This window comes from Pavona decussata, unplaced genomic scaffold, assembly GCF_977016875.1.
Source record: "Pavona decussata unplaced genomic scaffold, jaPavDecu1.1 SCAFFOLD_64, whole genome shotgun sequence".
Classification (NCBI taxonomy): domain Eukaryota; kingdom Metazoa; phylum Cnidaria; class Anthozoa; order Scleractinia; family Agariciidae; genus Pavona; species Pavona decussata.
This window is the reverse complement of record NW_028145484.1, coordinates 221,780-245,854: the sequence shown is the minus strand read 5'-3', so window position 1 is coordinate 245,854 and position 24,075 is coordinate 221,780. Positions and strand designations below refer to the sequence as shown.

The 24,075-nt window shown below is 37.9% G+C and overlaps 1 protein-coding gene across 1 annotated transcript; it reads right to left on the bottom strand.

Moving 5' to 3' along the window:
* Positions 1 to 1,254: 1,254 nt before the first annotated feature.
* On the bottom strand, positions 1,255 to 23,199 carry LOC146478254 (E3 ubiquitin-protein ligase pellino homolog 1-like). Its single transcript, XM_085111790.1, has 11 exons — positions 23,062 to 23,199; positions 15,348 to 15,463; positions 15,094 to 15,226; positions 12,307 to 12,405; positions 8,601 to 8,801; positions 7,151 to 7,333; positions 6,104 to 6,202; positions 4,808 to 4,906; positions 3,931 to 4,065; positions 2,954 to 3,069; positions 1,255 to 1,849 (listed from the first exon to the last, which is right to left on the bottom strand). Exons 1-11 carry the CDS (start codon positions 23,089 to 23,091, stop codon positions 1,726 to 1,728), a joined length of 1,335 nt encoding a protein of 444 aa, XP_084967916.1. The 5' UTR covers positions 23,092 to 23,199; the 3' UTR covers positions 1,255 to 1,725.
* Positions 23,200 to 24,075: the final 876 nt, after the last annotated feature.

Sequence of the window (24,075 nt, the reverse complement as noted above, 5' to 3'; positions counted from 1 at the left end):
GTTCCAGTCCGACGTTGTGGTACGTGAGTAGCAATGCTCTTCATACTTTGATGGCCATTATCCCTGACTGATAAGTTTTCCAAGGATTTTTGCCACGACAATGAAGAAATATCACCATTACTTCTGCCAAGAGCAGTAAAATGGTTTCCAGAGAAACGCAACATTAGCAAGACGCAAAGCTAGCTGTGTTACAAAGTAAAATTTGACTTCGATCTTAAAAATTGCATACTCGGATTAGCTACGCGCCTTGCTATAAAACTAAAAAAGCAAAACTTGCACATGAACTTTTCAAGAATCTTTCTTGGCCTCAAATCTTTTACTACCGGATGATTACCGGTTCGTGCCAGCGTTTGTTTTGTTTTGTTATTTTTGCTAATCAGTTTTATACCTCTTACTGAACTCGTTTTCTCGGTCCGTACTGTAGTTGCGGACCGAGTTTTTTCTCGTTGATTGCCCCGAGACTATGAAACACGTCACTGTTAACCATCAGAAATTTAGTCAGTCTCAATCTTTAAAGCGCGCTTAAAGACATATCTTTTTAAATCGTCACGTTTTTAGGTTCTTACTTGAATGTAGACTTTATTGATATAAGAATGAGCGGTCAATTTTTACGTTTGTAGTGACCTTTTTAGACTTTGTTTTAAATAGGTTAGTTTCAGCATTGAGCACTGAGCCTTTGGGAAATGAGTGCTGCAAAATGTTATTATTATTAAAACGTTCAAGTACTAAAAGTTTGGAAAAACTCGAAAACAAGAACAATCGAGTCTGCATTTTACTGTAAGCTCCATGGTTATGTCGCACGTTATTCTCGTTTGCTTTGCTTTCGCTTAACTGTGCTCTGTGATTGGTTTAAAATGAACCAATGCGATGCAAAACGAAAACCAATCGTGCCTCGCTCGCACGCGTTTTCCCGCGCTTGGCGCTGGTTACATGTATTTGCTTCTTCTTCTGATTGGCTCATTGCGCTGTTTTTCAAAATACTATATTGCGATTGGCCAGAGTAATTACTTCAGATTTTAGACTCAATTTAAAACGGATGTAAAGGAACCCCAAAAAGTAGCCTATTATATATTATCCAATATGATAGAGCAAAAAAACCATTCAGAACTCGGGAAAATTCGTGCGGGCGAGTCACGGTTGGTTTTACTTCTCACTGGACGAGAACTAAATTGCCGAAAGTTTTGCGAACTAATAACAGAGCACGTGGTAAAGCTATAAACCGCTCTAGAAAATTTACAATACGCCAAATCTAGATCTGACGAGTATGAATTTAATCGGCCCGAAAATTAAAAAGCAAAGTAAAATGACGTATTCTGGTCTAAAATAGGGTGAGAATATGGAAAACTGGGCGTTATAACTCTACTCTTTGGCGGCCATCTCGCTTCTTTGCACTTTTTCTTCTGTCAAATACACTCTTTTTTTTTTACACAAGAACGATTGATATAAGGACAGAGAGAGATAGCAGCTGCTTTGTTTTTTACGACTAGGAACATTGTTCGGTTGTTCGTTCTTTTGTCCTCTCAACCAATCATCTAAGACGTTGTAAACGGAGCAAGTCGCCTCTCTCCAAGAAACACTCTAAACATGAAATGGCGTTGATGACGGAAATATTTGCCTTAAGCTTATTAATACGTTCAATAAATTATTAGCTTGGGGGGTAATTTTTGTACAAATCAAATGAGAAATATCTTCCATAAAATTGTACACAATTTCCTATGTACAGCATCATTCATCATTTGAGAATATGAGTTTGACAAAGCCATCTTCGCCTTCCAGTGGCACCGCACAGAATGGACAAATGGCTTGGAATGCATCACACCCGTGGGGGATGGGAACTTGCTGCCAGAATCTGCAGGGAATAGCCAAAAAATTAACAACCTTTTCACTCCCAAGAAAGATCAAAGTCAACTCCCCCCCCCCCCCCTCCGCCAAACAAAAAAATTAAATCAAATACAACTAGTATTAATCAAGATTAGGGAATGAGTTCGATGTCACCAGGCTCTCTATCCTTTGCCAAGTTGGTGATGATGTCATCCGCCCCTGCAAAATCTGCGGGGGATGCCAGATACGCGTTCCAAGATTCATTCCGATTCGTTGATCGATCGACTGTCCCATACAAAAAATTGAAAATTGAACAATCTCGACTTCAAACCGTATTAGGAGTGCGTTCTTTCTACGTCGAACGCAATAAAATTAAAGAAAAGACAATTCCATTTGCAAACACAATATTCCTATTCTGCTATTGAACTTTCATAACCCTTTATGTAATATGTCAAAAACGAGGGCGAGTGCTTTATCACGGGTTCCAAATACTGAGAAACAGATGAAAGCACGAGGCCGCAGGCCGAGTGCTTTCATCTGTTTCGAGGTATTTGGAACCCGTGATAAAGCACGAAGCCCGAGTTTTTGACATGTCTTCTCAAATGAAACAATAAGAAATTAATCTCATTAAAATGCAAATGTTTGATCTCAGATGAAAAACATGTTTCATCTCAGATGAAAACCTGGTGGTGTTTCATCTGGTGTTTCATTGGGGTATCAAGATTCATCCACCTGACCGAAATGGAGGTCACTTATTGGCTTTTGACTGCATGAATTATTAATGAGTTTGAGAAGTCCTAGTAAAGAGCCGAGTATCAAATTACAGAATAGAGCGGCTTTCGATTGAGTGTCATCAAGCAAAAACCAAGGTAATTGCTCTGGCCAATCACAACAGGCGTAAACAGCGCAATAAACCAATCAGAGCTCGAAGCAAAGACATGCAACCGGTGCAAAGCGCGGGAAAACACGAGTGATTAGGTTTGGCTACCCATTGGCTGAGAAAGTGGCGCGAACTTTACAAACCAATCACAGAGCGCAGAAAAGCAAACCTAAAGCAAGCGCGAAGTTACTTTCGACACTCAATTGAAAAGCGCCCTATAGACTGCATTGCGATAACAGTGACAAATCTTACCGCACTGTTTCTTGTGAACAAACGTGACCGCATGGAACAAAAGCATGAGTGGCTGCAGGTTCCCCTTTATAGAAAGCAGGCTCTTTTCCAAGGCTTAATGGCACATAACTGCTGGCCTGCAGTCAACAACAAGTAAAAACAGACATGCATCAATTATTAGAAACCTTACAAAAATCAGTAAAAGCTCTTTTTAAGTGGCATGTAAAACACGAAATGTGCACATGCCAATTGGATTACCCAATAATTCCATCAGGTTGCATCGTTCCCAATCAAGTGTATTTCAAGCAAAAATCAACAAACAAACAGAACTACAAATGGACACCCTAAACTTCAAGAGCATACCAATCTTGGTAATCCATCTAAATATTTGTGTAATTTGTTGGCAAAAAAAAAAAAAAAATGTGACATTTACAAAGAATGTATGATTGACTGACAAGAGTTGTCATCCAGTCATATCATATGCTATTCGTAAAATCTTGATACTTTTAACATGTTTCTCCAAATCTATTTAATATGCCACGCTCAAATTTTCACAAAATGTTACATTTGCCAATCACCCGCCCCCTTAAAACAAAGCAGATTGCAGAAACCTTAAACACTCGAAGGGAATCTTCTCTTGGGGCTAATGTGGTACCTTGCTTAAGTAAGCAAAGCGTGACGCCCTTGAGCCGAAGCCGAGAGGAAGCTCAGGGGGGCTGAACAAACCACTAATGACACCAAGGGCTCAGATAAGAATAGGGAACTGGATGTGAGAACGATGTATAGTACAGAAATAGAGGCCTTATGTGTCACATGGCACGAAGTGGATAGGTAACAGGTAACAAGCCCTTACCAATTCTTGACTACGGCAGGTCTGAAAACGGTGTGGAAAATGGCATGTTTTGGTCTGAAATAGGGTCAGGATTTGGAGAACCGGGCGGCACACCCCTACCGAGAATTCCGAGGAGTACACCCTCTCCCCGGGGAATCAGGCCTACCTGTAGACACACGGGACATGTTCTCTTGTCAGTACTAGAATGTCTATCTGGCGAATTCCATGAATGTAGGCCATGCACATGGCCACACTTGAGGTAAACATGTGGCTGATTATTGGTTATGCTACTGGAAGGCAGCTGCGGAAGGAAAACAACAACGACAAGAAGAATCAACACAAATAAGGCAAACACCTTGTTCAGGACGGTGCGAGATACTCGGGTGTCCTGTGGGTGGTGCTTACTCATACAGCGATATTTAATGTCTTAAATTGACAGAGCTTAGTTTAGAATCGAAATATTACACCCAGCATCGGCGCGAGGCAAGAAAAGTAAAAACGATCCAACACTACAGCACCATCACGGAAGTGTCTTAAGGACGGTGCCTACTTTCGTTCCAGTGCATCTGGAGATATTCGGGCTTCCTATGGGTGGTGCCTACTAATACAAGGATATTTTTGCGCGGTTTAAAACTATGCGGAGAAAGCAGAACTTAGCAAGTGCTCTTGGTATCCAAAAAGAAAACTGGGGGTAACCATGCATTTTTCAGAGATAACAAAGCTTCAATTAGGAAAACGCCATACATTGTTTTTTTTACTGTTTTTTTAGAATAATTGTTGCTTCATTTTCTCTGAAAAATGCGTGGTTACCCCAATTTTCTTTTTGGATTCCAATAGCCCTTGCTAAGATCTGTTTATCCCGCATAGTCACAAACCGCACAAAAATAGCTCTGTATTAGTAGGCACCGTCATTGTTATGAGCTCTCTTACCACACGCTTTTCCAGGACTGTTTCTGAAGCCTTTCAAAAAACTCGTAGCTGCTCGTGTTTTAAACATTACATTCAAGAAAGGAATAGATAAGAAATTTAATGATCAATCTCACCTCTGAACGACTAGGAAATCTCAGTGTTGTCAGACCAACAGGACACTGTGGCCGGGATGCATTTAGGACCTCTCTCATTTTATCAATGGTCTCTAAGGTCTGTGCATTGCACGCAAAACAAAAGTAAAAAGGCACAAGTGGTGAATCAACCGGGGAGGAACCGTGATTTCCAACAAGTTTCTGAGCAGACAGCGCAGCATCAGCCTAGTTTTGATTTAATATGTTGCGAAAATCAAAGACGAATGGAATTTCACTGTTTCCCCACCGTCCCAGATTTTGCCAAGATATCGGGAAATCGCCAGGCGTCTGTCCCAGAATTGAGGTATTCATCGGTGACAGACGCCATTTTCATTTGTCGGGGTGGGGGGAAGGGGGAACTGGAGAGGGGCAATTTAGAGGATTGGTAGCGAGCTAAAACGATCGCCGACCTCCCCGACAGTACAAATTTGCGTTTTCGTATGTCGGGAATGATCGCCAAAAATCACAGAAATCTGGGACGCGTCGCGAACATAGAAACACTCCCATTTTCCCGATTTGTTTGCGACCACCCACGACGATCGGGGATGTCTATGATTCCCAGTTTTCATTAGTCGGGAAAGTCTGGGACGGCCGGAAAACAGTGAGATCTCTGATCGTCTGGGATTTTCCTGACATATGAAAACTAGGCTTTAGAGACTACAGTAGGTCGTAAGAGTGCAAATCAGATAACTCAGACATCTACGGACAATCTACATGTAAGCGACCGCATTATTTTTGGGTCACCTTGATAAGATACCAATGGACATATTCCAGTTGTGCCCTAAAATCAGGATGACCTCTGTTAACTTGAGTGGAAAGATCAAACACTTTTACAAAAGCAAGAGAGAAGGTGCCATTGGTGATGGATAGTAACCAATGACAACATAACATAGGGAATGGTGGGGGGGGGGGGGGGGGGGATTATTAAGGTGTGGTCATCAACCTCTTGGTTTGTGGGGCAAGGGACCATGTCGCTTGTCCCAGTATTTCTCCCAGGCCTTTAAAGCTCCTTAATATCAGGCTATTTGAGGTAAACGTGCACAGGTACAACTGTTGCACTAAAGCCAGCGCCTGTACAGGTAGCATGAAGCAGAAGATCCAACAGAGTTACAGTGCCTTCAACATTTTGCAGCGTCTTCAAAACGATCTATTGACCCTCGAGGATAACAGGGTTCAATGTTTGTCTTCAGTTTCGCCTTTAAAGGTTCAATGTACATGCACCTTGAAAGTACAACCATGAGGTTCAACCCGACATATTAACATAATAAGCAGACGTACCGCCATTTCTTTTAGGGCTTCAGCAGAACGCCACAGCAAGACAGCCCCACAAAGATCGATTAATGATCCATCAAGTAAAATATTTGACTCTCCTTCCACCTGAGCAAGACAAATTGTGCAGCGATTGTAATGGCATGACTTAATTTTCACGAGCAACACGCATAATGAGACTGCTTTAACAGAGGGAAATTTGTTTCAACTAATCGGAATTACTTCCCATATATGGGTAGAAATAATGGCGGCCGAACATTCAAGTAAGTTAAAATTAAAAACGTATACCAGCACTAGAAAGAGCACTTTTACTTTAGTAACCCTGCAAAGTTTCAGCATATCAGGTGTAATATCAGCTGAGAAAATGTAAGTTGAAAAATGAAAAATTTACAGACGTTTGTAGGACTGGGGGTATGACGTATACCAACAGTCATACAAACGTGTGTAAATTTGTCAAATTTCATCTTACATTTCCTAAGCTGATATTACACCTGATATGCTGAAACTTTGCAAGGTTACGAAAGTACAAGTGCTCTTTAAAGTGCTGGTATCAGTTTTTCATTCAGTTCAATTTTAAATTATTCAAATCTGTTGCCGCCATTTTGGAGAAGGGTCTATTACACTGTATGCCATTCAGTACGGACTTTCTGCAGTCGTTACTCTGACGTCAATTTGGCAGGGAGCAAATTCAGGGAGCACGTCAAAATGACATCCGTTTTCTCAGGCTACTGACCTTGAAAAGAACCTGCTTTTCTTTGACTTGAGTCAAGCATCCCAGTTTGAACGTATTTTAATAGTCTACAAATTAAATCCTATGCTAACACTTAGTAAGCTTAATGCTAAGTACTTTTCAAGGTGAGTAGCCTGAGTAAACAGATATCATTTTCATGTGCTACCACCGGGTCTCCCTGCCAAATGCTATGCTAACACTTAAATCAATGCTGTTCAATGGTGTTGGTTAATTTGATTTTTAGTGTTATTTTTACAGAAAGAATTTGGGATTTTTCTTGAATTTTGTTGGAAAGGAAAGGGCCAAGAGTTGCACAAAGAACTTACAGTCTTCCCTTTCTCAGTCATTGACCTTGTTTTGCGAAGACCATACACGTTCCCACAAACAGATATTTCGCGCCATATTGTAGGTTGACATGATGGACCACCACTGGGATTCATCAAGAGAACGCCATTTGTTGTTAAACCATCCATCATGTTCTCTTCATTTTGCCACTTTGGAGCTTTTTCCTATCAATCAATACACTTTTGTTAAAAAAAATTGTATAATTTGACTGCTGCAAAACTGGCAAAGCCCAATTCTTTATTTAAGTTTACAGAACCGGTGAAAAACAACAAAATTAATGCTTGAAGAAATTCATCAGGCTAGTAGAAGATAAACAGTCGATTGTCAAGTTTTGATAAAGATGGCTGACAGTCATCGAAACTGTCAGCATTAATAAGACGTTAATATAAGACTGGCTATGATGTAACAACATTTAAATCAACAAAATTAATGTTTCATAATGTAATAATAGTAATTTTTAATTGAAAAATATTTCAATTAAATTAATAGTAATCTATCACTAGTTTTCTTATCTCATTATTTTTTATTGGGCCACAAGTTAATCAGTAATTGTAGTTACTGTCACGTGTTACCCTGGTAAAATAAAGTCGCTTACTTACTTACTTATCGCAACATTTATTCTGTTAAGCATCAAACAGATGCTCATCTACAGAGCTTGCATTGTTCCAAAATAATTTTTGATAGGTAACATAATCCGAAAAAACAATACATGTAAGAAAAAGATGATTATGATGACGATGATAACAATCATAACAATATTCTAAAGCTGCAGGACTGTAAGAAGTGTAGTCTATAGCGTTCAGTTTTGGATGGGAAGGCTTAAACTGCAAGGACTCATCCCTGGGAATTCAAGCAATGCAAGAAAACACTGAATGAGTTCAAAAGAAACCTTGCCAATCATTTCCTTCTCAGGTTTTAGTTGCTTGAAAAGTGAAAGCTACATTACATGAATCAAGGATTGTGCAGTTCCAGAAAATATCCATACTCCCCCCACGGGAGGTTTTTTTGTTTTACACATCACATCCCCCCAGGAGACTCCAGTTTAGCTTCATACTTTGGTTCTAAAATTTTGGCTTTTAAGACCCCCTCCCCCCCCCCCCCCTTGGAATTTCCAATGACCTTCCATGGGGTGGGTATGGATTTTTTCTGGAACTGCACTTTGACTTGGACAGGAATGAAATGTGTCACAAGACAGAGCTGTCATTAAGGGCCGTAACCCGTAACACCTGTTACGGCTGAATACCCTTGAAAGGACCTTGATGTTACGGCTGATCTTGATGGTCGAAGGGTTATTTTACTCAGAAATTAACAACACTGTTACGGGTGAGAAGCTTAATGCAACATGTGGCTGAAAACTTTATGACAGCCCTGCAAGATCATACTAAAAATTGAATACCCCGACAAAAAAATTAACTGAAGATGTTTACTTACTCCCAAAAAGATATTACTAGATTTGTCAAACCCGGCGGCAAACACTCTGGCTGTGTGAGGTGGTGTCCTGTCCACCACAATTCGACAAGCATATCTGGAAATGGTGCTTTTTTGCGTGTCCTGGTTGACTTCCAAACGTTTGTTACCAGGAACGGTATCCATGACAACAAAGTCGATCTTTGAATCAACTGAGCGACCAATCTGTTGGGAGAAAACAACTAAGATAATGAATACAGTGTGCAAATAGTTATTGGAATAGTAAGAAGTGAAAACTAGTGCCAGGGCTGTCAATAAAAGGGGTATAGAATGGTCCTTGAAAAATAATGGGTCTCGGCAAATTTTCGGCGAGTCTTGAAATCTTGGCGTCTCAAACTGGAGTCTCGGAACTCGGGCTTGTAAAAAAAAAGGGTTTTCGAATCTCGCATTTTGAAATTTGAATCTCGGAGTCTCGCAAACCAAGCAAAGTTAAGTCTGAATTAACCTCCTAAAACAACAAATAATAATCTTGAAAAACGACTCAACATCGCAATCACTTCTGTACCTTCTGTGAAACATGTAGGTGTGGACAAATTCTGCTCGTAAATTGCCGTATTATGCTTTTGGCAGTCAACGTCTCGGGCTCGGATTTGAAAAAAATTGATAAGTCTTGCTCTTGGATTTTAAATGAAGGTCTTGGCATCTCAGATTTAACCATTCTATACCCCTAATAAAGGTGATGTTACACTAGGCAATTTTTCTTACAACTTGCCTGGTTGCTAATTTGTTGCGCTGTTGGGACACAAGTTACACAGATCATTGCCTAGTGTAACATGCCTTGACATGAACGTGCCTTGCAACGTTTTTGTTGTAGTCTCTATTGCATGAAGTAGAGCCAAATTCTACTTCTCGCAATGATTGCGGTCACAAAAAATTACAAGACATGTTCGTTTCAGGGTGCGCTACACAAGGCAATGATCCATGCAACTTGAAAACTGAAGGAAGCAATGGCCATTAAGTGGGAAAAATCCATTCTTAATCAACAAGTTAAACATGTTAATGTGTCATTGTGTGGTTCCAGAAAATATCCATACCCCCAGCACGGAGGGAATTGGAAATTCCAGAGGGGTGGGGGGGTCAATGGCCCAGGAAATTCCAGAGGGGAGGAGGGGTGAATGGTTGGATAAGTTTCCAGAGGGTCAACTTCACGTTCATGTCAGACATAGTTGTTCAAAATTGTAACTTACCAACTTAGCAACTTCGTAGATCTTTCTCGAAGATGTTACTTTGTTTAACTGTTTTAAAGAAACCCTTGTTACATTAAAAACATGTTTCCCTTCTCCGAAAAGCCTTTGTAAGCGAAGTAGTCCAAGTGAGACAAGAAATCTATGTCTGCGTTGCGTGACTCAGTTATTATAAAACTGTTGTTTGTGAAACTAACATGCGTAGAAAAATATTGTTCACTGGCAACAACTGAATTTGTATCAATGTTTAAAAGGAAAACTTTTGTATGGCTATAAAGTGAAAGCCCCAATTTTACATAAAACATTGGAATATTTGTTTGTTATTTTTGTATGCTGTGTAAAGTTATGGGCAAAGGTCCATCCCCGGGTCAATTATAACTGGTTGGTCAAAAGTGACCCATGTTAAAACTTATTTTGTCCAAAGTAATTCAACTCCAAGTCCAAAACTATTAACTTAATTTCTATGCCAAAATTCAACAAAATAGAGCCAATGCGACATTCTTTTAATGCGTTGTTGATCTCATACAAAATTTGCCCTGCTAATGCTTATTTTGTCCAAGCTATTCCGATTCAATAGGAAAACTATTGACTAAAATGGCTAAATTACAGAATACAGGGCCACTTATTTACATGATAAAAGCATCTATCGTGTCGTTCTATTGTGTTATGTGTTGTTCTTATGTGTGTGGGCCACACTGAATGATTACCATGAGACATATCCATTGAGTGGAACTAATGCGATGATCCTTTTGATCTCCTACAAATTTGCATAGGAACGTAAACATGACATATGCAAATTAAATGAAAACACATTTTTGCATTGCTGGACTTATTCCAACAATTTAGATTTAAAATCTTCAGCGAAGCTAATGGTAAAGTTTGATGTCAATGACCACAGGTAAACATAAAACACAACAATTATTTCAGTATCAAGAGCTTTTTGGCAAACTCAACCGGTGAAATTGAACAGCGCGCGCGCTCTTCGATAACGCATATTTTCTCCTCGTGTAGGCAGTTCTTGATATTTCTGAAATGTTCACATCAAACTGATTTTTGAGGCATTCTTTTGAAATAAAACTTTTCCAGAGGGGGGTGGGGGTGTATTCTGTATTTGAGGAATTTCCGAAGGGGTGGGGGGTTAAAACAATACCTCGAAAATGGAAAATCCTGGGGGGTGGGGGGGGGGGGGGTCCTATGTGAAATTCCCTCCGTGGTGGGGGTATGGATATTTTCTGGAACTACACATTGTGTGTGTAACACCTCTTTCTGTATGTATCATCAGTTTTTTACTTAGTTAGCAATTTATATATTGTTATTATCAAGTAAATATTTAATTTTAGAGTCAATTCACGGCAGGCGTGACCGGTATTTTTGAAATTTGAACAGAGTTTTGAAATTTACATGTCAGTTTTGAACATCCCCAACGGGATTTTAGAGTTCCCGTAGAAATTACCCTAGTTTATTGACGGTACAAAGCTATGAATTTTTCTCTACATTACAGCATTAAGTATTTCAAGAATAACAATTGTTTCCCAAGTATATTGAATATTTTTTTTTTCTGTTAATGTGTCTTTTTCAGAAAGATTTCCAGAGAACTTTTCAACATTCCATTCATATGTTAAACATTACAAAGAGAAATTTGAATATTTATTTCATTCTCGAAAATACTGGTCACACTCGACTTGAATTGACTGTAATTAACTAATCACTCTGAGATGAATGAATGAATGAATGAATGAATTTCTTATATACCACAGATATCACCAAGTCTCATGGCAGTTTACAATTCTATGGGGTGAGATAGGATGTCAGCATGTGAAGGCGCCTCTGGCAGCCGCTATCGGTCCATATTAGATCTCACTCATGCATGAGTGTGAAAGATAGAAGGCCAGACTACAACACCAGGAACTACGTCCCTACTCTTGCAAACAGTGTGATGGTTCTTTGATGTCCCACAAAGAATCATGGACAAGGGTGTGAGACGGGACCTACGATTTATTGTCCTTATCCGAGAAGACTAGAAAGTCTAATCATTTGCAGATGTCAATTACAAAGGCAGCACTTTTCTCTTCAATTAATTTAAAGACCCTGAGTGTTGGTCCGGCCGGGGTTTGAACCCACGACCTCCCGCACGGGAGCCCGGTGCTCTACCAACTGAGCCAACCAGTCGGCGGTTATATAAGAGCAGGTCTACTTTACTCATTTTAAATGACAATGAGATTTGAACATGCCAAAATATGTGTTACAAACTAAAAAATGTTCTCTGTTTTACTGTCAGCCTGTTGCTTTTGCCATTATCTTGTACTATTGAGACTGCTAATTTAGGAATGTTATTAATTGACATTTCTTTAAAAAATCATGTCACTTTTTTCAGACACCAAACTGGTAATTTCTAGCCAATCGACACCGCATGCATAATGGGTTCCCCGTGTTGTGATAATAGGGTTGCTTATATAAATGTAAGCTACACAACAAGGGTTTCATACCTGAAACATATCAGTTGTAGGGTCCCTAGTGTATTCAACAACCACTGCATTACCGCGAGATAATGTATAAGATACACTGTGGGCTTCTGAATGAATAATCTGTTTGATCAACCATTCATTAGTATTATAACTGAAACAATGTGAATATGGCAAGAATATGGTATTTAATTTAAGTTTTGCCCTCTCACTAACATTACTTGGTTGACTTACAAGTTGAATACAATGTGTAATGTTGTAGAAACCTGTAAATCATACCCTGCTAGCAGAGGTTTCTTTGTGGCAAGTCTTTTAGCATGCTGAAGTCATTTGCGTCTCTAGTATTTCAAAGAAGCTGACTACGTGAAATACTGGAGACGTGAACAACTTTGTACCTGTACATGCTTAAAGACTTGCCAATAAATAAAACTTAGCTCTGCTAGCAGGGTATGATTTACAGGTACATCATTATGTACAATACATACTTGTTGTTACTTAATGTCATCCATTAAAACTCATGAACAAAATATAATGGGACATTTACCTTTTAAATTACAAGAAACAACGTAACAAAATAATGAACTACTATGAGGCATATACCGAACCTGGTAGTAAGTTAATTTAAAATATCACACTGGTTAAAATGATTAAATACTTGTTCTCACTCTTTCATGGCTGTTACGTTAGCTGAGTCACCAAATGAATAAAACAATCAGAGCATCCAAATGGAAATGAGCAACCCATGGCATCCCTCAGGATTAATTTAAAATTGATAGACGTGTGGTTCCAGAACATGATGACTCCTCAAAGGTAAACGCTTTCTACAAACCTACAAGGTTACATCATGCTGATGTCTCCAGTTTCCAGTTTTTCGGTTTAAGGACGGTGCCTACTAATACTGAAGTGTTTTTGTGCGGCTTATGACTATGCGGGAAAAACAGATCTTAGCAAGGCCTCTTGGAATCCAAAAAGAAAATTGGGGGTAACCATGCGCTTTTCAGAGATAATTAAGCAATAATATCTCCAAAAAGCGCCAAAATATAAAGCAATGTATGGGATTTTTTTCATAAATTGAAGCTTAATTATATCTGAAAAATGCATAGTTACCCCTAATTTTCTTTTGAGGTACCAAAAGCACTTCCTAAGTTCTGCTTTCTCCGTATAGTTTTAAACCGCGCATTATCCTTGTATTAGTAGGCACCACCCATAGGAAACCCAAGTATCTCGAGATGCGCAGGACGTATGCGCAGTCCTTAAACACAAAGGTACACAATAAATGAGGGTTTCTGAGGAAAGGCAGGGTTTGAGCAAGCTCTCGAGCCTTAGGCCTAGTTCATATGTCGAAAATAATTCGGACGATTTTAATTTAAATTGACTTTGTCTGAACTGTAAGACAACGATAATAGAGATTCGATTTAGGAGACAAATTAAATTCAATCGACTTGAACTACATGGGATGGTAGAACTTGGTGTGGACAACCTACGACGATTCCTTTGTTTCTAAAATATTTAGATGAGCAAAAAAAAAAAAAAAAACAAAAAAAAACAAACAAATGAAAGGAGAAATCTCATCGAACAAGTTATCATAATGAGCAATAAAAAAAATTGATTTACAGTGCGTGCTTACAGTAATGCCAGGAAACCTACAAAATTCCAATTAATTCCTTTACTGCCATATTTACCAGTAACAAGTTGACATTGTTAAAAAGATATTACCATTTTTAATCTGAAACTTCTTATTTAAAACTTATTGTTAATGTTTCAGTTCAGAAAAGCCATTTTTTGTTTGAAGTAGTACAAAGTTATGTGCCTTACAATGTCGCTGAAATCTCCATGAGCAAAATAAAAATACAAATGGGATAGTGGGGAAAGTGGGAGGAGCCTAGTCTCGCATAAAGTGCACCTTCATGTTTAAGGCAACTACACTGTCCGGAGTGTCTGAGTATTGCTACACCCTCCTTAGATGGGATGCCCATCACAAGGTTAGACTACCTTCCAGCAATTTGTCATGTTTTTTTTTTAAACTGTTCACTGGTATAGTAAATTTTAAAAAAATCTTTTTCCAAGTACCTTCAGTTTTCTAAGTATAGAATAAAATTAATGTCTGTATGTAAAATTTTGCAATGAAGCTGGCTACCCTGTAACAGCGGTCAAAAGCATTCTTCAAGTGTTGATATCATTGATGCAAGAAATTTAAGATGGAAATTGATTCTAAATAATTTTTGGGTAGATATGGGCACATGTTTTCATTCATTTTGAAAAATTGGTTAGCACTGCATCACTTCAGTAGCCAAACTGGTGGCCTTCAAAACAATTTCAGCGACCCTGATTTTTTTTCCAGCTGTCCTGACCAAAATGGTTACACCTTGGAAGATTTTTTGGTTTCAACCTCCCATTCCTCTGGAAATTCCAATTGCTTTCACAATTCCTTTTTTGGACCCCCTTCCCCTCCTCCGTCAATGAGCCCAATGAGCCCGTATTGAGGGGATTCGAATCTAGGATATTTTCTCAAATCCTACCATTTTCAAAGGATGTCTAGGGTCAATGATGACCTTGTGATGGATTAGCATGCCATCAAAAGAATGCAGCAATTACTCTAGGTTCCATTTCCTTAAAAAGTGGATAACAAACGATATTGACTTGTCCCCTGCATGGATAAAATTAACCACTATTTGAACTAGGGCCTTAACTCATACAGATTTGGAAACTGGAGGTAAATCCAACCTGATGAACCACTAGGCTTTCAAAAGTTTTTACCTTTGAGTGTTGTCCAAAATCACACACGTGCGATTACATGTAATCTGCACACACCTGCATTCCAGTGTTGGAAGAAGCCAGGTGAACTTTGAAGGGTTGCACCCCTGAGGGAGATCCTTTCTTTCTCAAAATATACGAGCTTCGGTGACGGCGCTTGAGTTCTCCGTCCGGAAGAGAACCATTGTAACTGGCCAGAAATTACACAAGCACAGATTACCACAAATGGATATAAAACACGTTCAAATCATGTTGAGTTTTAAAAGAGAAGACAATGCTTTGATGACTTTGCTGATCACTGACTAACTTACCCAAGTACCACAAGTGCACCGTAAATAGTGTCTTGTTCATCGCTGTCACTAGATGTCATACCTACATCTTCTATTGATTTTAGCCGCTTAGCCTTTGGTTGCCCATTGTTCCCATCCTAGAACAAGAACAGACTCTGATCATGCTACCACGTATACATGCAGCAAATTATTACTGACAGTCGAACCTCTTTATTCGAGGACTCTTTTGTAAATCACTTATTAGTGAAATTGATTTCCTCAATGAAGATTATTATTATTATTATTATTACAAACACCAAGGGGACAGGAATAAGTGTCCGTATTATAGAGGTGTTCATTTTAGAGAAGTAGGCTTTACATGAATTTTGGTCTCTCAGGGACCAAGTGAACTAATGGTAATGCATTTTGGTAATGGTAATGCATTTATATACCGCATTTTCTATTTATATATATTCAAATGCAGTTTACATCAGCATATGTCCACTAGTGACCTCATCCTACCCTCCCAACCCATGAAATCATGAAACAGCACAAAGACCAGACCAGCACACCGGGAACTCCATGCCCTACTCTTTACGATTAGTGTCTGGGTTCTTTAACGTCCCACAGGGTTATGAACAGTGAAGTGTTGTGAGACGGGGCCTACGGTTTATCGTCCTTATCCGAGAAGACTAGAAAGTCTAATCATTTGCAGATGTCATTACAAAGGCAGCACTTTCTCCTCAGTTATTTAAAGACCCTGAGTGTTGGTCCGGCCGGGGTTTGAACCCACGACCTCCCGCACGGTAGTCCGATGCTCAATCAAATGAGCTAACCGGTCGGCGGTCATAATAGAGAGGTGTCTGTATTATAGAGGTGTCCACAAGGAGAAGTTCCACTGCATTTTGATATACATTTGTAACACTGCCCAATTTTGTGTGTTTGAGAGAAAAAATGGCACAGTGCTTTAAACAAGTGACGACCTCGGAACATCGCGATTTTAGCGGACAAGGCCATAGGCCTTGTGGGCTAAAAGTATCATGACGATATTCCATGCGACTTAGCAGGATAATTGTTAATTAAATAGCACTAAGGGGCAGTACTATCCAGGGCCTAGTTGTTCAAAGCTGGATTTAGCTAACCCTGGGTTAATGTGAACTTTGATTTGTGTCTGATTAGTAAGCAAATTATAAAGATTCTCCAAAACGATTGTTGTCGCTTAGTTTTGACTTAGACTTTTCTCTACCATTTGCTTAAAATTAGCTTTTAAAAACATTTTTAACAAGCAAAGTGAAAACCTTGGTTTACTTTAAATCGCGGATGAACGTTAATCAGCTTTTGAACAACCAGCCCCAAAAGCTTTTACTCAGGATTTCACCTAGTAAGGAATTTGAAAGGTAAGAAGCATATTGTACAATTTAAATTTAGCCTTTAAAAATATATTTATATAGCAACTACAAAATCTATGTTCACTATTTTTAACCCTATATGTCATTTTGTCAAAGGTCTATTGATCGTTCTTCATCTGTTTGTTTTCCGGTTGTTTCAACTGTAATTGTATCACCCATCTCACGGCATCTAAACCTTTTATGCAACAGCACTCCAAAAATTGGGGAAGCCTTATTCTACAAGCCCTGTTGTTTCTGCTAAGACTTCCTCGCCACTTCCTTTCCAATATACATATTTTTTCTGTTTGTGTTTTGCTGTGATGTGTGTGGTGAAATAAAATTAGCAAAGTTGTAGTACACTGTACAAGATGCACATTACACAAAGGAAAACAAGAATGTACACTGCTAAACAGCTTTCAAATAATAATTAGTCAAACTGTTCATTTGGGAGAAAGGAAAAAACAATAAATTTAAAGAAAAACAAACAGAAAAATGCTATCATTCAATAACTCATTACTGGAATGTACTACTTAAATGTACACACACATTTAAAAAGATAATAATTTTGTTTTTTAAATTTACATGTAGGTTTTAAAATTACACAATAAAAGTTTTCAAACACTGTAAAAAAATGTAAGAATCCAGGAATGGAATAATTATACAACACAAAATTCCTACTTACAATGCTTCACAACAGAAGAGCTTCAAATTAAATATTCAAAATTTTTGCTGTGGTATCTCAGACTCCACACAAATCCCACAACTAGAGTTAAAAGTTGTTTGAGGTATTCAATGTAACACAGTAATCATGAAAATAATGAACAGTAAATATTTAGTTAGAGTTGTTATCTTGATTCCTACGATTTTTATGAGATTGAGAAAGAAAAGGAAGGGTTTAAATGAAGTACTTACATGTCGTACAAATAATACACTCTTGAAATTTAAAATTGAGTCATGTAATTATCGTATGTACATTATGTATAAAACTTACTACATCATGATGGTAAGTCTGTGGATGAAATCCTTGAATGTCTGAAAGCAACATTTGGGTACAGTTTGTTTTCAACTTTTTTCCCCCAAAAAATTAAGAATTCTTATAAGAAGTTTCTTCGATAACCATTTAAAGATAAGAACTAGCGATAAAAAGGAATGACGGTTCGACCCCTCTGAGGTCATTTTCAAGTTATAAGAAAGCTATTGAAAATTAGCATATATGGGTAAAATTTTTTGAAACAAGGAAATGTTAAAAAAAGTTATACTATAGTTCTGGGTCTTTATAATTATGTTGTCTCCATTTAGCCAATAATAAATATCTCCTTTATCATGCCAGGCATTATTTCTGACCAAAGATGGCAAAGACAAAATCAGTGTTCAGCTGATTTTTTTAAAATTATTTTTGCCACACAAAGAAATTAGTAATAAGAAACAAGACACAATAAAATAATTTAAATTAAGTTACAAAGAAAAAGTGGCGAGGAGACTGAAAAGAAACTAGAAAGCTTATGCGTGATTTGGTCTCCCCAATGAGTTGACGACAAATAAAATTTAAGTTAAAAATACTAAAATTGCAGTCATGGATAGACATCAGAACTAAAAATTTTTTGTTTGGCACTGACTATTGTTAACGTTAGAAACAACGTTAATTAAGCATCAAAGACATTTCGGCCGAACAACTTCGGCCTTCATCGGTTATTTTTAAAAGCCAACTGAATCACGGCTTTGTAACGGTTCACAGTTCTGCGCGTGCTACGCCAGCAAAATGCAACGAACAGCAGCCGCGCGTGTTTACGTGAGGGTTTTGTAGACATCCGGGATAGCAATATGTTAGTTTCCCGCGTGGTTGTCACTTTGCTAATACCAAGCCTCGAGAAAAAGTCTCTCCTGAAAATTACGAGCCTTGTCTACAATTGTCGCATGGTCGAAGTCTTTATTATGGACAAACTGGTTCCCGTGTTGCGCAATTTTGGAGTTATTATCTCCAACCCGAACTGCCCGTTTATGTTTTTTTAACCTTGTTTCCAAGGCTCGGTCAGAATTTAAGTTAGTTACAATGTACATGGTGTAAGGATGTTAAATATTAAATAAAAGTGATAAGCTAGAAAATCAGTTGTTTTTCAAGGGCTTTCTTTAAAGAGCAAATTGGAGTAGAGTTGACGATTTCACTGGGGAGTTATAAAATTTGTGTTCCCAGAAAAACAGACAATTTCTTTATATTTGTACCGCAATAAGGTAGAGGAAACAGAGGAAAATATCCAAAACTTAGTCTTGAAGTTAAAACATGACACAATGATAGCATCAAATTTAATTAATTACTGGTATCTTTTTCAACTAAAAGAAACAAGAGAAAAAATAATTGGCAAACGTTTTGTTCTGTTTCTGCATTAATTCGGATACTCTGTGTATTACTGAAGATTCACCCTAAAGATGTGATAATTTGACACATTGTGACATTTAAAAAGTAACTATTAATAGACAATATTTTAAACATGTGGAAAATAACAAAGGCTGCAAAGAATATTTATTGCACCTTTGGATAATAAATATAGATAGAACAGCTTTCCAATCTACATGAATAATATGATATAATAATTATTATTTAGAAAACTAAAGATACCTATTAATTAGACAAAAGATGGAAGAAAACAACTGTTTTTAACAGCAATCAGATCTTACAAAAGACTAAATTTGACGACTCATATGTTTCTAATAAATGCAGGGCTAAAAGCATATTAACTGACCTAAATGACTTTTCAGATCACATTTTGTTTTAGCTCAGATACACCAGAGTTTTTGCATGTGGCCTTGAATTCCTTCAGGCAACATTGCTCCAATGTTTTATCCGCTGCTTTTTGCTTAGTTTTGTAATAAAAACAGAAATCTTGCCCATAATCAGAGGTTTTTATTACAAACAAGCGCAAAGCAACGGATAAAACTTTGGAACAACCTTTTCCTGAAGGAACTCAAGCTAGCCACATGCAAAAACTCTCGCGAATCTGAGCAAAAACAACAAAAAGCAATCTGAAAAGTCATTTAGGCTGGATATGCTCTTAGCCCTTCAAATGTTATACTTGACATTGTAATTTGAAAATCAAGTAATCTGTATGTGCCGTGAGCTGTCTAGTTTAATAGAATCTATGAGATGATCAGGGACGGCAAGCTGTGTTCTCCTGTAAAGAATAGAGCACTAGGCTATTTTGGTGTCAATGTAGAAAGGTAGAAAGCCAGTGGTTAGGAAACGTTTCCAACCTGAGCAAAAAACAATATTATTTCGATGCCTTGTCAAAATTCTTGAAAACTGGAGGCTTGGTGGTGTAGTGATTAAGCATCAGTCATTTCCAGAAGTGGCCATCCACCCCCCTCTGGGTTAACCCCCGGGCATTAAGATGTTTTGAAAACAAACCTGCAAATACCCCATGGGAGAAACAAACAAGCCATTCAAATGCCCCGTGGTACCTAAAAAGATAGTTGATTTCTTTGTGTCTTGGCTCGACACCTTCATTTGAATGAAAATGAATTCAGGCTAAACTAAAAGTGCTTTCCATTACATTTTGACAGAACTGGCAGACCAGACCAGCCAGTCTGTTAATCAAATGCATAATTTTGAGGGGATGGTGCTGCAAAATATTGAAAAATAATCACACCAAAATGGTCTTCGCTATTTTGAAGAAATTTGAAGGACTAGCTGTAGGAATAAAACTTATCCTTCAAATGGATACATTCCGTTTTTGAACTGACAGGCCAGTTCTAATAATTGGAAAGTGCCCTGAGTCTCAAAAATCACGAGGCAGTCAAATGCCTTGGGTAGACGATTGCCCAGCCTCCAGGATGGATAATGTAGAAAAATGCCCCACTAATGCCAAGCTAATTAACATCTGAATCATTAGTTCTCTGTAAGATGACCAGATGCTTGGATTGGTGGAGTGTAATTTAAATTTTACTTTAATTTTCACTTTCTAAATGATGACAACTTTAGAAAGATATACATGCAAAAAATAAAAGTCAAAGTCCAAACATGTAATTGATAAGGGTGGAGAGTTATCATCCATAAAATTGACCCCTGAGTAATCAACAAGCATGGTGATTTTCAGCTGATTTCTCGGGACTGGTCTAATAGTCCATAACAATGCTAAAAAGATCAACTATGTCTATAGCTCTACTCCTTGAACAAAGTGATGCCACTTTATGGATAAAAAAATTAACAGCACTATATAGCAGAAAGAAGAGGGTTTTTGTTAGAAAATGTAATCAGCTCGCCAACGGAAATGCAATTAATACATGTCTAATTCTAGGCTAAGCATATTTAAACTACAATGGAATTAACAGCTTTTGAAATAAGGTCAAACCACACTGTCCATGTGGTCATGCCTAAGGGACAATAACAAGTTAATCTGTTTACCATCTCAATTGGTACTTGAGATTCGGTCTCGAGATATGAGATGGATATTAAATAGTTTATGTACGCTTAATGTAAACAATTCACAATGACATTACCATCCAAAATCCAACAACACACATGTACAATAAATATAGCATTAATGTTACCTTACGAAGTTATTAAATAAAAAAACTGACCCTATTCTTCGGAGTTGTTTTTAGGGGTATTGCATCACCTTCCTTCCCACGAGAAGAATTTTACACAACTCCCCTAAAAGTGACGTAGTGGGAATTTTAATACGACTTACAAAATTTTAAACAGAAATGCAATTTCAAAGAGAGTTTAAGAGAACAACAAATATACAATTTTATGACAAACATACATGGCATACGGAAATTGAAGTTACGATCATGACAAATTATTAGTGACAGTGAGATTTACAACAAAACAATGGAATTAGTATATTGTTAGAGCACACTAAATTCATTAACAGCTATGACTCCGAGGAAATTATATTTAAGAAGAATACTACAACCACAGAACAACAGCTTTCTGGCCGTGGGTTCATATTGGGGACGAGAACTTATTTAAGAAACCCGACAGTTTCTCTTGGCAGAGGTACCTTTTTGTTCTCATGATTCAACGTCCTAAAATATTAAGCCCTGTTAAGTTGACTTAAACATTAATTCAAATAAGACTTATCCAAAAAAATTGCCGGTGGTAAACAGAATTGAGCCCTCACCAAACGGATCACTTTTTAAATAATGAAAAACACAGTAAGCAAATTAAATTAAATGCGTACACAATCCTAGAGCAATGATACGTGACAACAACCTCCAAAAAACGACACTGTTTACGTGAAAGAAAAAAGCGGATTAAATTTATCAAACTATTAAATAAAGAACATATCCGTTCATATACGCCAATAAGGAAGTTACTTTAAAGGAACGGTAATTATGTCGAATGCAAACGAGAACATGCAGGAGAACTAAAAATGTGAAATGCATGTATGCAACATATATTTAAGTATTGAATGCAATGTGGACAATATCCTTTGAGTGGGCGCTTATGTATTTGCTGCGTACATGCTTATAAAAATGAAACTGAAGGAAACAGTCACTGGAATTACATGTGGCATCAGCTGACTGGCTGCGGAACAATTAGGACGCCAAATGTAAACGACCTCTCTCTGCCAATCATTGCATAGTTCTTATGGAGAGAATCATTGTAAAGGAACATGCAAAATAAAAGTGAATTTTTAAAAGATTTGACATGTTATAACATGTATGGTAATGCACTTCAAACAACACAAATAAGTTAATTGGTCTTATCACAGATGAAATGGTGGAAAATTTGACTGAAAATTGCCTTTGAACTGGAAAAGTACTCTGCTAGTGTTTGATGCTTTAATGAGTAGAAATAAATTAAAAAAAGAGTGGGAAAATGTTAATATAAACGCTGATTTATGTTTACCATGATGACTAATCGTAATGACACCCTTGGGAAATGAGATTCGGTGAAATTTTCCAGATCTTTATCATTACTTTCTTTCAATTCTCTGTACAAAAGCTTTGCCCAGTTGGTTAAAGTTAAATTTCTTTTTAAAGGTTCAAGCAATTAGCTATTGAAATAATCGAAAACTGCCTCGTAGATGAACCATACAAACTAACTCGTTCACATTTTAACGGCAAGACTCAATACGAACTCTTTTTTTCTCCCCCATTGACATAAAAGAAAAAACTACAGTAATGTAATTTAACGATTTCACGGCATTATAAGCTTATTCATAAAATATTTCCCTTCAAACTCTTGACGGTGAGGTCTTTGGTTTTAAAGACAAAGAAAACAAGCCACCTTTCACTTTTGAAGAAAGCCCTCAATTGAAGCTTAAATAGTCGACGAGAAAGCTGTTTGAATAACTTAAACGCACTAGTTTTATTGTCTTAGTTGCTTATAACATAATTTAGATAGAATTTAGAAATAAAGATCTTACCCCATCCACCTGCACGTCAGTTTCTGTCATAAAAGAAACGAAATAACTCGTTCAAATCAGGCTTTGTCGGTTCAAACATACGCCATGCATGTTTCCCAGAATTGAGCGCCTGGGCAGCACGACCACGACAAAGGGATTACCCGAGGGATATGTCTGGGCTTGCCCGATACGCTGTTATCCTTTGGGGGGAGGGGGGGGGGGGGGGTAGGGTGATTTCACGAGAAGCCGTGGATGTAGTTTCAAGGTTGGGGTTTGCCTTTACCAAGTCTGAATGTTCCAGAAATCTTACGGTCAGTGAAAGAATAGTTATGGTCGCGGCAAGATCGCCGAGTACACCGAAATGTTCTTTTAATTACCAAGGGTTTCATTTTAGCTCTACCTCCACCCTGCAAGGATTTTTGCGCTCTCGCTGCGAGTGAGCATGCCGTTCACGCGTTGCCCGTAACATCATACTTGCACATACTTCTTTTCGTGTCTTGTTTCCCTTCTCGACGCAGGATTCGCGCAGCCTAGGGAATTAAAGGAGCTAAAAGCTCCATACGTAACCTTGTTAATTTTATTTCAACTTGTCTGAAAAACCTACAAAAAGCAGATAGACCTCAAATGGCCTAACCACCCCCTCTTAGTGAAAAAGGCCCTCTAAATCTCCGAGGGGAGCTTACTGGGCTTCTAGATTTAACCTTGTATGAGGGTGGCTAAATTGTAACAGTTTACTAACCCTGGCCATAAATTAAAATTAATGAGAAAAAGCCAAGCCATAGAAATTGAAAGACAGAGAACGAACAAAAGAAGAAAGAAAGAAAAAGAATGAATTAAAGAATTAACAACGAACACAGGAGCGAATTAAGTGACAAAAAAAATGGAAAGGAAAGAAGAAAAGAAAGAACTAATGAACAAAGAAAGAAAAGGAAGGAAGAAGAGGAGGATGGAAGAAAAGGAAAGAACATCTCCTTCTTTCTTTCCTTTCCTTCCTCTAGTTCATTGTCTTTCCTTTCTCTTCTTCCTTCCTTCCTT